The sequence below is a fragment of the Liolophura sinensis genome, chromosome 1, assembly GCF_032854445.1.
Source record: "Liolophura sinensis isolate JHLJ2023 chromosome 1, CUHK_Ljap_v2, whole genome shotgun sequence".
Taxonomy (NCBI): domain Eukaryota; kingdom Metazoa; phylum Mollusca; class Polyplacophora; order Chitonida; family Chitonidae; genus Liolophura; species Liolophura sinensis.
The window spans coordinates 84,569,411-84,583,001 of NC_088295.1; the positions used below are offsets into that span (position 1 = coordinate 84,569,411).

The 13,591-nt window shown below is 41.8% G+C and overlaps 1 protein-coding gene across 1 annotated transcript; it reads left to right on the forward strand.

Annotated features, from left to right (window-relative positions):
- Positions 1–333: 333 nt before the first annotated feature.
- LOC135464875 (protein dispatched-like) lies at positions 334–13,079 on the forward strand. The gene is made up of 10 exons (XM_064742447.1): positions 334–469; positions 2,231–2,890; positions 3,504–5,272; positions 6,453–6,578; positions 6,825–6,983; positions 8,315–8,441; positions 9,111–9,238; positions 9,761–9,871; positions 9,932–10,180; positions 11,365–13,079. Exons 2-10 carry the CDS (start codon positions 2,299–2,301, stop codon positions 11,845–11,847), a joined length of 3,744 nt encoding a protein of 1,247 aa, XP_064598517.1. The 5' UTR covers positions 334–469; positions 2,231–2,298; the 3' UTR covers positions 11,848–13,079.
- The last annotated feature ends 512 nt before the right edge of the window (positions 13,080–13,591 follow it).

Here is a 13,591-nt window from a genome sequence, read left to right on the forward strand (position 1 = left end):
GAATGATCATTGCAGACAGAACCGGTCGACATTGGCTAAGCTCACTGTCACAGCGTATCGATAGCCAGTGAAAGATATGTCTCGACTGTTGAATTTGTTGTGGTCGGCGTAGCCCTGCGGAAGTTGATCCCATCAGCCCTATACCACAGCGATCGCCTGCGCAGCGTAGAGGCAGACAGCCCCACTCCGCAGCTGCCGGGGCAACCCACGAGCAGCTTGTCTGACTGGACACGCGGTCTGAGCAGCGGCGTCGTTGTCGTCCAAAATGTTATTATGGATTATTAGAAAATGACTGTCTGGTCTCCTTGATCTGCAAGCATTTTGAGCCGTTCAGTTTGGAGCAGAAATGTGGGGACTGGCTATGGGTTATGGACAGAAGGCTGGCGGTGTACAGCAGGCTCCGATGAATGGACCCCAGATCATATAACGTATAGCGGGAGTTGTTCAAGTGGTTCATCATCACATACTGGTATGTATATAACTCTGTTTACGGAAATAAAGCTCTAACCGAGTCTATAGGCTTCCCATCAGCTTTAAGCTGCCAGGTCTGTTTCCCGATCAAGCCATCATTGCATATAGCAGTTTTACAGTCAAATGCGTATGCATGCAGTGACATGTGTATGCTACACATGACACATACAGGCCTCGTCAATCTAGCGACTGTATATAATACCCCAAATTTTATTGACGTTATTGGTTTTAAATGAAGAAACGATGAATACACATTGGCTGCAGGGATTGAAGACTGTGTGACCTTGATGAGCTTAACAGTGTGTAACGTTTTGCCTCAATCGGTGAAAGTGACATGTTGGCCAATGTGCATCCATTGTCTAGCTCACATGTGGACACCTGCACACGTTTTCTGGTACCGAGGCCTTGTACAAAAGTGTCAGGTGGCTGACTCTATCCTTAACTAGAATATATTTAGGTTGAATATGCAGGCGAAAATATTTATTGCTGACAGGTGTGTTGTGATCGTAATAGCTAAACTGATATTCCCGTGACCACGAATCTTTACTGAATGAAGCGAAAGCGTCAGGTAATGGCTCTTTGTTAACCCCATGCACACCGTCTGTTGCTTGTCAACACCTGGCCGACCGCAATGTACGAGTGCGACTCCATCTGCCACTGTGCTATTTTTATCTCTGCGGTTTACATTATCAATTCGTGGCTATCCATTCGTTCCGTCTACGAGCATTACCCCAGTTGAGGTAGTCTGCGTGGTGGGCAAACTGCTGTATTGCTAGGCGTCTGAATCCTGCCATTAGATATCAGAGGATTTTTGTGGTGTCAGTGATAATTTATTTAAGTAAAATGACCAGCCTCTGAACACGTAAATGTAGACTGCACCCGAATACGGAAGATTGGAGCATGAAGGCTGTTTAGGCATTCCGCTTGAGTAATGATTATGCCAGGGAAATAGGCGCCCGAGCACATTATTTGGCACAATGTGAGGAAGCATATATGTAATTCTGGAGCATTAATTAACCTCCCTATGGGGTTGCAGATGACGAAAACATCATTTATGCCGAGGCCCACCTTCATGGTATAGGGCATGTGAGACAAATTAAATTTCTCTAGCAGGCAGTATTCTTTTTAGGTTGTCAAAGTGGTTTTAAAGATAAAATTTCCTCATCTCCCTGCAGTCAGCAGGTAAACCAGCCAGTGTCAGCGATGCAGTAAACAGTTAAGATAGCTCCTGAGAGAAGAATATTAAGGTAGGCAAGTAGGGAGGGGAGCCAGTTGCACCTGAGGTCACTTTCAAACATTTCTAAGAACAGACGTAACATACAAAATCAAATGGAATAAATCTATAGAAATTAACAAAAAGTTGAAAACATGCTGGGGTGTACTACGTTGGTGTTTGTACATTTATGTACATTGCTTACGTACCTTTATGGGCAGAAGGGAGTTGTCCGTCTAAAGAAAATCCACGATAGGTCAAGATGCCAGTAACTGAATACATCATTTGTTAGTACAGTGCGACTCAAATGCTGAACCTTTGTAATTATCGTTTTACACTATCGTTTTAAAATCAAATATAACCAATGCAGCCAACCTTATGGATTTCAAAATGTTTAACTCCTCTGTTACACTTCCATGGATTTCCTCAAAGGCTAAGTCAGTTATCAATCCATATGCTTAATATTTGATAATTTACATGGTAAATGGACATTTGAATTGTGGAATCCTTTAATGCGCAGTAAATGCATGTCTTCGTTATCGACAGGCAAATGGTTGCTGTGGAAACAGCATTGTTGCACCCTTGATTAGGGCTTGCATCGGCGTCATTCCGACATGAAGGCCATACCTGCTGGAGAGGGTTGTTATGGTGACACGCGACCAACCAGACGACCAATCAGCTGGGACCAACCGAGACCCGAGCAGCAAACGTCTCCAACGAGAAACATCGGAAACATCCCGGTTTCATCGAGTTACACGAACGACTCATCACGTGCAGTATGGCAGAGGGCTATTCCGGCAGGGCTTGGGGACGTAACTCCTGCCCCATCGTCTCCCCGGCGGACACGCCCCACCCAACCCCAGGGAGAAGATAACCTTAACCAAAACCGAAATATCGCTTATGACATAGGTGATGACGTAAATGACGACGTGGGTCCCAGAGACTCAATCCCATTCACTCCTCCGATGACCCCTCCCCTGTCTCCAACCTCCCATAACGCCCCCTATCACATAGTTCTCAAACGGACCAAGCTACCATCCCCTCACTCCCTCACTGGTAACCGACACTACATGGAAGAGGCACAGACACTCAGTGATCAGGCAGACCAATCACATGATTGTAAACTGACCAATCATGCGTCTAAAACGTTTCCGGAACCTCTCTTGTTGTGCAAATTTATCTGCAGAAAGCCCAGGTTGGCGTTTGGTAAGTAGGCCAACTTTTAGTCCAATCAAGACTCTCACAGGTTTTTTTTTTTCTGATTATACTATCATAATGTATACCAGCAAGGTCGTGACGTGATGGTCAGTTAAGTCTATCAGCTGGTATTCTTAATTACTAATTGTGAACATGCAAGATCAATGTCCGAATTTTAATTACGGTAGCTAACGTATAAATATTAATTGCTTCCCCGAGAAAAATTATAAGTGTCATGTCTATATGCGTCGTATTCGACATTCTTAAACAAATCGTTAATCTTAATGGACGTTCCATTTAAATAATCACAAAATCAATTTCCAAGACTGTTGTTGAAAACAGGCCTCCAAATTATTTAACGAGTATACATGAAGTAAGGAATTCGGAAGGAGTCATATGTAAAGAGAAGTAGTCAATAGTTTCATGATGTGAGAAAGATGCAATGACCCTTCTAGGCATGCATATCAATGTAATGAGGTTGAAGCGTATCGGTCTACTTCGAACCAAATAGGGCTATTAATCTGGATTGCTGTGAATTCGTCACTTTGCCATAGTCGCGTCTTATGGGACGCATTGTTACAAGCTTATCAACAGCATATGTCCCTAATCTGTTTGATTTTAGGGCTTGCTCTGACCGGTCATCTGCTGATTGCCTTCGTCTCTGCTCTGCTCTATGTTGTCGGGTATGACATACTCCCCACCAACTTCAACTCCATTCCATTGGACCTGCGAAAGAAAGAAGTCTTCCTCAAACAAGAAGCTTGGTTGAATCGGGACCGGAGCCATGATTTGTATTTCCGGACGAGAGCAGGGCGTCACGTTACAGAGCGGTCCATTAAGTACGAAACTCTGAACACTTACATCATCTTCGAGCAGGAAGGGGGCAATATCTTCACCAAGGAAAACATGAAAGCAATACGTTCTCTAGAAGACGAATTTTATAAAGACGAGAATTACCAATCAAACTTTTGCCTTTTAAACCATAGAAACATTTGCGAGCGTCCTTTGTCAATCATACGATTTTTCGACGGAACGTATGCTTCTCTACACCCGGTGTTTAACGATACTGAATTCGATCGAATCCCAGAGGTGTTATCAGCTGCTTATAGTAATCCGTATACAAAGCGCGTGTTGCAAGTGTTCTTGGGCAAAAACAGTCGGATTGACTTGCAGAACAGGGTCGTGGAATCTGAAATCACCCGACTGGTTTTATACTATGGTTATCCGTTATCAGGATTTAACTCCACAAGGGACGACAGTAAGAAACAGTATGAGAAAGTAGAAAACTATTTAATCGACCGTTGGGCAGCTCGATGGAAAGACATATCTATGTCTGGATATAACGGCATGAGGTTTTTGTACATGAATCTCGCCGTGTTTTGGCATGAAGTGAATCTTCAGCTGTTCTATGACCTTTTGTTTATTGGCGGTAGTTTTGTTTTCATCTTTCTCTTTATGTGGTTCCAGACACGCTCAATATGGCTAACGTCCTGGGGTATGATGAGTACTGTGTTCAGTTTTATTGGTGGTAACCTGGTGTACAATGTTGTTCTTGACTTTAAGTACCTGGGAATCTTCCACGTCTTGTCCATGTTCATTATTCTCGGTATTGCCGCTGACGATGTTTTTATTTTCTGCGACACCTGGAAGTCACTGTGCAAGGAACCATTCCCAAGCGTGGCTCACCGTCTGTCGGAATGCTACAGGCGAGCTGCTAGAACGATGTTTGTCACGTCTTTCACCACAGCCGCAGCTTTCTTCATCAATTCCTTCTCTCCAATCCTGGCCATTTCCTCATTCGGAACCTTCTCGGGGATCACCGTATTGATGAACTATCTCTCTGTTATTTTGTTCTTCCCTACGGTCCTCGCCATGTGGCATCTAAATTGGGAGAGCGAACCCCTATGTGGATACCAATGTTCAACGGCTGAAGCGGACATGTACCCGGGCCTACCTGACACTGAGGCAATGACCAGTGGCAAGCAAAAAGACTCTCTTAAAGAGGACAGAAGTATTAACGCTCGAATTATGCGGTTTTTGTCTGGCCCATATTTCAGATTTTTGATGAACAATGTCGTTAGAGGGACAACATTGGTTGTGTTCACAGCTCTTATCGCCGTGTTCATCTACTTCTCCACTACCCTAACCCCAGATGATCGGAGACCCAGGGTCATGAAACCCACCCACCATTTTGAGAGGTTTGACGACAGAACCCTAAATTCATTCCAGCCCAGCGGCCAGGACGACATCACCAAAGTGTTCATCGTGTGGGGTCTGAAGCCGCAGAACCGATCCTCCTGTCACCCTCGCCGCTTTGCAGACTGTGTTGGTTCTACTGTATGGGACGACAGCTTTGACCTGAACCCACCGCCTGCTCAAGATGCCCTGATGGTGAGTCGACCTTTCATCGATCCATAGTGAAGTTAATTAGCGGTTGATTACCGTCTGATCAAGACATTTTTTGCTTTATGTCTGACACTCTGACACAACGGAATCCACGAATGTATCAGCTTACCAGTACATCGATTTTGCTAACATTCGGAAGTAGTTTTAAGAAAGGCTCATACTTCCTGGTATACAGATGTCAGAATGGCAAGTCCGCAGTGACAACTGTTCTACCATTGTTAGGGCCATCATTAAACATATGCTTGTTGGGAGTATCTTTCCTAAAAGAAAGGATTACCCAAAAGTGGCAGGTTACCCAAACAAATTTCTTTAAAGAATAGTCTATAGTTGTCAAAATTTTTGTAGAGTAGCAAAACCCTGAAATGGGTTATAAAAGCAATTTTATTAAATATATGCACAAATTGTTTCACTTTTGCGATGTCGGTAAGCTCTGCGATAGGAAACAACCTGTTGAGCCCATTGAAAAACCGTCACATCACGTCTGGTATACTTAGTAGCTTTCCAAACATAATGACATATATTCGAACGAGAAGCATGGTTTAAACTGGCGACCGAATTAGTTCTGAATTAATTCACGATTAGTTAACGCTGACCACTGCACGTTTATTTACTGCACCGTGCATACAGTCCATATGCGGGATGATCAACAAAGGTTTACCGGTTATACGACATATTATTTCAGGGGACTACATCGTGCCGGGTTGACACGTTTCTCATGCAAAAATGTTCAGACTTGTATCCTAATATCCACACCCACATGGGAAGCTCCTTGTCTGGTTTTCAGTCCCCATGCATATTTGATGGCTGTTTTGTCCTGGACTAATGCTCGATGCTTCAATTTTCATTATATTACATTCCATATCTCTTAGATTGGCTTAATTATTCATTCCGCCTGGTACAGGCCTGGGGTCGCTTCATCTGACATTATATAGGCTATTAGTTGGCTGATAAAAGCGGTAAAATATGTGAATGGTTGGTTCTGTGAGGTTAATATTCAGCTCAAGGAGACCACGTGTAAGAATTCATTGAACTTCATGGCGAGATAAACTTATTTTAACTTAACTCTACAGTAAATAATCTAACAATATGCCGTGAACAGAGATGCCACGAATGAACATCCACCGGCACTCTATTTCATGCCTGTCTTAATGTGCCCATTTTTCAGAATTTTTGTAACAAATTATCGAGTTTCTCAACTGAAGACACAGACTATTACCGAATAAGGCGAGATCTTACCACAAACCAACCAGAAGTGAAATGTTTCCTCACGAGCATGAATGACTTTTTTAAGGTGAGTTACGTTCTGATTTGTATGCTATGCACAAGCCTACGAGCTATGGTTTACTACAATAACGCATGATAAGGGTCCAAAAATTGTGGGCAGAATTGGATGAATTTAATGGTTTCGATCACCATGATTGTCTGAAGGTACATCAATCTCTTTTATACGACATCATTTATGTTATGTTGAGCTAAATTTTATGTCTTGCTTTGATCACACAAGAAGGACTAACATGATATCCGGCTTATTTTATAGGTGGAAGAGGACAGCATTCTGCCCAATGGTACAAAAATTTACGGTGACATTGATCTTCAGTTGCCAACAACAGAACTGAAGATGAGGCGGTTTCTCCGAGCTAACCGGAAACTCTTCAGCCAGAAAAGCTTCCATCGGACGTTTTATCGGTATTTTGAGGTGAGATTCCTGAACACGACTTGTGTTATACCACTCTGACTCAGAACCCATACCCGATACCTGTGTCAGCAGGTACAGTTGACGAACCTGACGAGTCTTCTATGAATATAGAGGAATCCTTACTAGAAGAAAGCTTTTTTTTTTAGCTCTGGAAATAATGTGTTGGGTTACTATTCCTTGGGTTGTGGACAAAGCTGGTGTAAGGATTCTCCGATTGTTTAATGCACTTCCATGGATGAAGCTGTAAACATATGCTGACTGTAAAGCGCCAAGTTCTTGTACAAGGGACTAAGTTTAAGAGGAAGTGTGTTATAATTATGATACTCAACATGAGCGCGGCTGTGTTATATCTTTCATGTGACACGCCTTCTAAACTGCTGCTAGGTTTGTGTAATCCACAATTTTCATATGAATAAGCGTAGGACAAAGATTAAATATGCTGTTACTGCTGACTAAAACCATTGTTTAAGGTAATACGTTATATAGCTGGTCTCATATCTTACATTTCTGCCTGGAGTATCGCTCTTCCTCTCCAGTTATTCCATAGACCTGGAACGGTGTGTTTCAACTATCTGCCAGCGTACACAATAGAACTGCCAAAGACAAGATATTGATCACACAATCGTTATGGAACTAAATGGATTTAACCTCTTGTAATGTCTGCTTTACTAAATACGCGACCTTGTCGGTCACTTGTGTCCTGCACTGTCGTTGCTGATTTACTCTTTTTGCGAGAGAAATAAAGTCGTTTGTTATATTGTTCAGTGTATGTACCAAACCACTCATACAGCATAGATACTGATCTAGGCTAAAATAGCATATAAAGGCGGCGGATTGCCAGGGAAGGCTTACACATTCATGCCGAAAAGGTCTGGTAAATGAATCTATGGAGACAGCCTTGAGCAAATAGAACTGGGGAAGGGCAGGAGGAAAGGGGGGGGGGGGAGGGTTCGCGTGATTGATGACATGCACTTAACGGCGTTCCTTTTGAATATATTTTCTCTCGCAATGGACCAGTCTGAAGTGTTTTTTTACATTTAATGCCCTACAAAAGGACAGTAGCCTAAATTTGCCTCCTTCTTATGGGAAATTGTGGTCCCTTAGAATCTTTGATAGACGATCATTCACAAGGTTAAAGAAAGTTAATTAAGGTTGGCTAACACGGTTGTGTTTAAAATAACTTAATATTCCTTTGTGAGTTTAACGCAGTAGATAACGGCCAAATAATATCGATCTTACTTCCGGGAGGGAAAGGTGTTTTTGATGTGGGGACTGCCTTGATATGTTTTTTTTATATTTTGATACCTTTTGTATGGTCATTTGTGTTATAGACGGCTTATTCTTATTGGATATCCAACCGATTTAGCGGATTCCCAACGTTTGAAACTCAGAAGTTTAGCCGGTGGATTGGTGAGGCTTTCGACCCACGTGATTCACACAATGTCAAAGGTCAAACAGGTTTGTAATTGGCCTACAATTATGTCATCCACTTGTTTTCCAATAATGACAGCATTATTTGCATCTTAATGTTTTAGTAGACCATGTTCCTCTGTAGTTATTATAACCGAGTTATATAACGGGAGCACAACTGTACATGCTGGTAAAACCGGAGACTGACTGGCCTGTAAGTAGAGGTGATCATTAGATGTCAACATGGCTTGCATAATGTCGGCACAAGTGAGAAAAGAGGCCCACGTGTATTTTCAGTCGAAAGCAGTGGCTGGGAAAATTATGAGGGAGAAAAGTTTTTAATAAGGTCTCTATATTGGATATGTGCCTTGTACAAAACTTTGGTGATTTAAGCCTACAGAGTGACTTCGCGTTGTGTGCCTCATCACGGTGCTAAATCTCAAACTATATAAAACGGTCGTTCATAGTTCTGTTAAATGACTCACTGTTTTGCGTCGGCTTGTACAGGCGCTTTCCTCGAGATCCCCTGATAGTTACCATTTACCGGATTTACTGATCACGTCATCTGATGAACATTTCTTCTCGGATACGTTATTAAGAGAACTGATCTCATCCCTATATAAAGATGTTCTTATTTACAATGATATCATCCCTTCTTGACTCTCTCTTTGGTTAATACTTGATCTCCAAAGACCCTCGTTCTCTGCTTTTCCGCAGGAGTTCTCTACGGCACCCGATTGAAGTACGCCGCTGTGGCCGTCAACCTCTCTTTGACTGCTGGCGCCACCTACTACCGGGAAGGCCTGGACATATATAATCGCTGGGAGAAACTGATTATTCATGAGGTACCACAACTCGTAGAATACAACGTAGCGTACTTTTATTTGGAACTTTACCCGAAATTAAAACTCAAAGATGGTTTCTACGAGTTGAAAAATGTTTAGATTAAATTTTTAGTCGCTGAGTTATTCATTAGTATTCATTTCCTATTTGTTTACGTAGGGAACAACGTAGTTGTTGTAATTAACAATTAGGCCTACAGTGTAATGTAATTTATACGAAGGATATTTTGTTGAAATTAAGGGTAAGCACTGAGTATTGTCGGTTTTTGATCTAACGCTACACTTGAGATTTATCCTCTCCCATCACCCGTGGAAAGGTACGCAGCAGCCTTCGGATTTTCTCCGACAGTGATGTCGGTCGTGAAATATTCTTGAGTACAGCGTAAAACTCCAATCAAATAAATAAATATTTATGTTTTGCGTAAAACTGATAAGTGGAAGAGGTTTCTATTGTATTGCCTTTATGTTAGCGCATGTTAAACGTATATTGTATGAATTAACCCCAAGACCTGTCCTGGATTACAGGTGAGCCAGATGCCACCGTCCCTTCGCGGGGCCTTTCAGACCACACCTCTCACTTGGCACTGGTTTCACATCCAGGATAAGTGGAAGAGGTTTCTATTGTATTGCCTTTATGTTAGCGCATGTTAAACGTATATTGTATGAATTAACCCCAAGACCTGTCCTGGATTACAGGTGAGCCAGATGCCACCGTCCCTTCGCGGGGCCTTTCAGACCACACCTCTCACTTGGCACTGGTTTCACATCCAGGAGGCCCTGGTGGAGCAGGGAGGCATCAGCGTCATCGCCGGGGTCACCGTCGCTTGGCTCGTGCTAGTCGTGAGTTCCGGCAATTTCATTGTGGGATCCATGGCAACCCTGGCCATCGCCGGAATAACGGTGTGTGTGATTGGTTGCATTCCTCTAGCAGGCTGGAAGCTTGGGGTGAGTTACTTTCCTTACTTTTCCGTTATTTTTCTTACTTTTCTTATTTCTAAGTTAACTGCTGAACAGCAAAGATAAGGCAAAGCTAGAGTGTGAGATCATATTTAATGCTTCTCCAGGTAATATTTTAAAGAGCCTGTAAAAATTGTTGTCCCTGTTTTCGATAGTGGTCATTTTTTATTTAACCTCATATATGAGATCTGTTTCATTCTTCTGGGTTTAGCTTACTGAATACAAGTCTGAACTCTAGGTATTTGACTCCTGTGCCATGGTATGCTTGAGTCGGGTGCATTCAGATTAAAACTAGGCTGATGTCCACCATCTGTGGGAGTTTAGCGTTAATTAATCTTTTAGTAATGAACATAAATTGCTTATTTCAATTCTTGTGAGAAAAGAAAATACTCTTAATCACCGTAATTCTTCTAATTTTAAGACCAATATTAAAGTAGAGCGGAAAGGAAAATAATTATTCTCTGTCATCTTTTTTTTCCCGACAAGTGAAAATATGCATAAGACGTCCATTAGCTGGACTGACCATGTGAGGAAAGAGAAACTATGTATTCCTGTTACCATTACAGATATATTTGGCTAAAAGGAGCAGATCAGATGCTCCCAAAATTAGTAGTGTTTCAGTAATTCGAGGAAAATCAGACGAACTGAACCTAGCACCGTAGCCGCATGCATGATTTATGGCTATGCGCTGTGTATTGTTCATATACAGAACAGGTGGATAATCAGTTGATTACTCCAGCACTAAACGAAGACTTTTATTTGGCACACAGCTTTTAGACAGCACAAGTGAAACGTCTATTCTGAATTCAGTGATTCAGAGTGGTAAATATTGAAGCGAAGCTAAAAGTTTGGCCAACCCGATCACAGGCTAATGTGCCCCTGGCCTTGTGGTTTAACTCGACAGTAGTGTTCCAGATGTAATTGTAAAATGTAACTCTCTTACTTGAACAGAACTCATGGTGTGTAGTGTTGTCTGAAGGACTCGTCAATGTACAAATTAAATCAATCATTTCTATACATTTATCTTTTTGTGTAAACCTCAGGTTTTATTTATAGACTATCCCAAAAGCATCAGAATTTTTTCTTTGCTTGAAGGCGCAGAAATGTGTCGTTGTAAAATAACTTAAGGCTTGTATGCAGCATTGCAAACGGTAATTTGTATCTATTCTCAGGTGCTCGAAGCAATGAACATGACCCTGGTGGTAGGGCTAGCCATCGACTACGTGGTCCATCTGGGTGTGGCCTATAGCCACGCCCCTTTCACTGATCGACAGAGAAGAGTTCAGCACGCACTGCACGAGCTGGGTCTATCCGTATTGTGTGGCGCCGTTACAACAATGGGTTCCGGATTGTTCATGATGTTTGCACAAATCCTGTTTTTCACACAGTTTGGTATTTTCATATTTGCGACGATAGGGTTTTCAATATTGTTTGCTCTCACTTTTTTCGTCGTTTTACTGTCCCTTATCGGACCACAGGGAGATACTGGCTCAACTCGGCCGTTGCTGCAATCCTTGTGGTTCTACTGTGTGGGCAGACGCCGGGAGGATGTGGACTGCGCAGTGTGTGATGGAAAAGGATTCGTGCGTCCCGAGAGCCTGACCAATCATGTCACAGGAGATGTGTTCGGGTCTATCCGGAGCACGGCCTGTTAATGGTAGTGCAGTCCGCTACGAGTCCGCTATTTATTGACCCTATTCTGTTTGATACATGACTTTTCTATTATATTGTCTTTGTCGATCGTTTCCAGAACGACCTATATACCTGTGCAAAGTCTTGTGATATTGGCTTCGCTTATTACAATAGATCTCCGGCCGTAAGTGGGAAGGTCTGTCAGCATCCTGTGGATGGCCATGGGTTTCCTCCCACCATAATGCTGGCCGCCGTGGTATAAGTGAAATATTCTTGAGTACGGCGTAAAATACCAATCAAATAAATAAATCAAATAAATATTACAATAGATTAACCTGGTTATTAGTACGTTTTACATTTGCTGTATTCGGAACGTTTGCATGATCTCGATAAGTAGTTTGAAAGAGGACTATGATTTAGGTTCAGACCGAGGGAGTGAGAGGTGCGGATTCACATACTGTGTTAATGGGATATACAGTGTGTCTTTTGAGTGCCAGTTTGCTAATGTTGGTGATTAAGGAATTATCAGTAAGAAATGTGTATACCTTAGACACTTATGTGCGTACTAATATGAAAGATTGATATTTCTGGAGAGAAACTGAGGACTGAATGGACAAAAAGACTTTTGATAGGTTTTTGCCTGTCGCTAGTCATAAGCTACACAGTTATTAGGAAGATTTTGGGCCGAGTCATTGGCCTTATTTTCTGTATTATGGATACATTTTTAAGGATATGTCTTTAATTTTTGGTGTTTCTGTTTGAGTGTGTATTTTTTTAATCAAATGACGCCAGCTAAACACTATATGTTGAGTAAATGCGGGTTTGTTGTAAACCGTCACCTATTATTGTTAGTGGTATTTCAGACATTAAAACACACGACAATGCCACAAAAGCACGTGACAATGCAAAGTATCTGTTTATGCGCCGTATTGGGCGGTTTATTGGCTGTTTGTACATTTTAGATATAGATCTATTTGACAATTCTCGTTGTATACGTTTTTATTTAAGCCTATATTTCGTCTGCGAGGCAGAGATTAACGAAACAAAAAAAATGTGCGTTTTTTTCTCGTTGTGTTTATTAACACTTCATTGCTTAAGGCTGCAATCTGAGAACGGACATGTTTTTTGAATTAAGAAACTGTTCTCACGTTCAATGAAGATCACAAATTGTTAGGTTATGTAGCCAATGCTGTATACTCATCGCTTTGTGTCGCATTGTGCGGTCGCAAGCAGAAGTTTGTAACGTTTTTCATCAGGTGGTTCTGCCAGTAAAAAATCATTTGAAACAACCAGTTGTTTTTATTTATTTATTTATTTGATTGGTGTTTTACGCCATACTCAAGAATATTTCACCTAGACGACGGCGGCCAGCATTGTGGTGGGAAGAAACCCACGACTCCACTCGTTCTAGATCACGTGGTTTGCTAACTACATCACAAATGCTGCCCAGTATTTTCCAAAATTTAGAATACAAAGCGGCCTGTTCTAATTTTTAAAAGATATGTGAGTTAGATTCTGAGGCGAAGGGGACAAAACGGATTTATCTGTGTCAAGAGCCTTGGCAGCCATATAGGATTAGGTTGTACTTACATATATGTAACATATTCTTCTCCAAAATCCACTGAAATTTAAAATATGACCAGTTCAAGATAAGGCGCAGAAAGTATGTTGGGAATGAATTTTGTCAATATTCAATTTAATTGAATGCGGGCCAATAAAATTGTGATGAAATATGTAAAGATGAAAATTAAAATATTTGGACGAGAA

Coding starts and splice junctions, on each gene's coding strand:
- LOC135464875 (XM_064742447.1), top strand. CDS start 2,299: ATGAAGGCCATACCTGCTGGAGAGGGTTGTTATGGTGACACGCGACCA. Junction 5,273..6,452: donor CTGCTCAAGATGCCCTGATG/GTGAGTCGACCT, acceptor CCCATTTTTCAG/AATTTTTGTAACAAATTATC. Junction 6,984..8,314: donor CGTTTTATCGGTATTTTGAG/GTGAGATTCCTG, acceptor TTTGTGTTATAG/ACGGCTTATTCTTATTGGAT.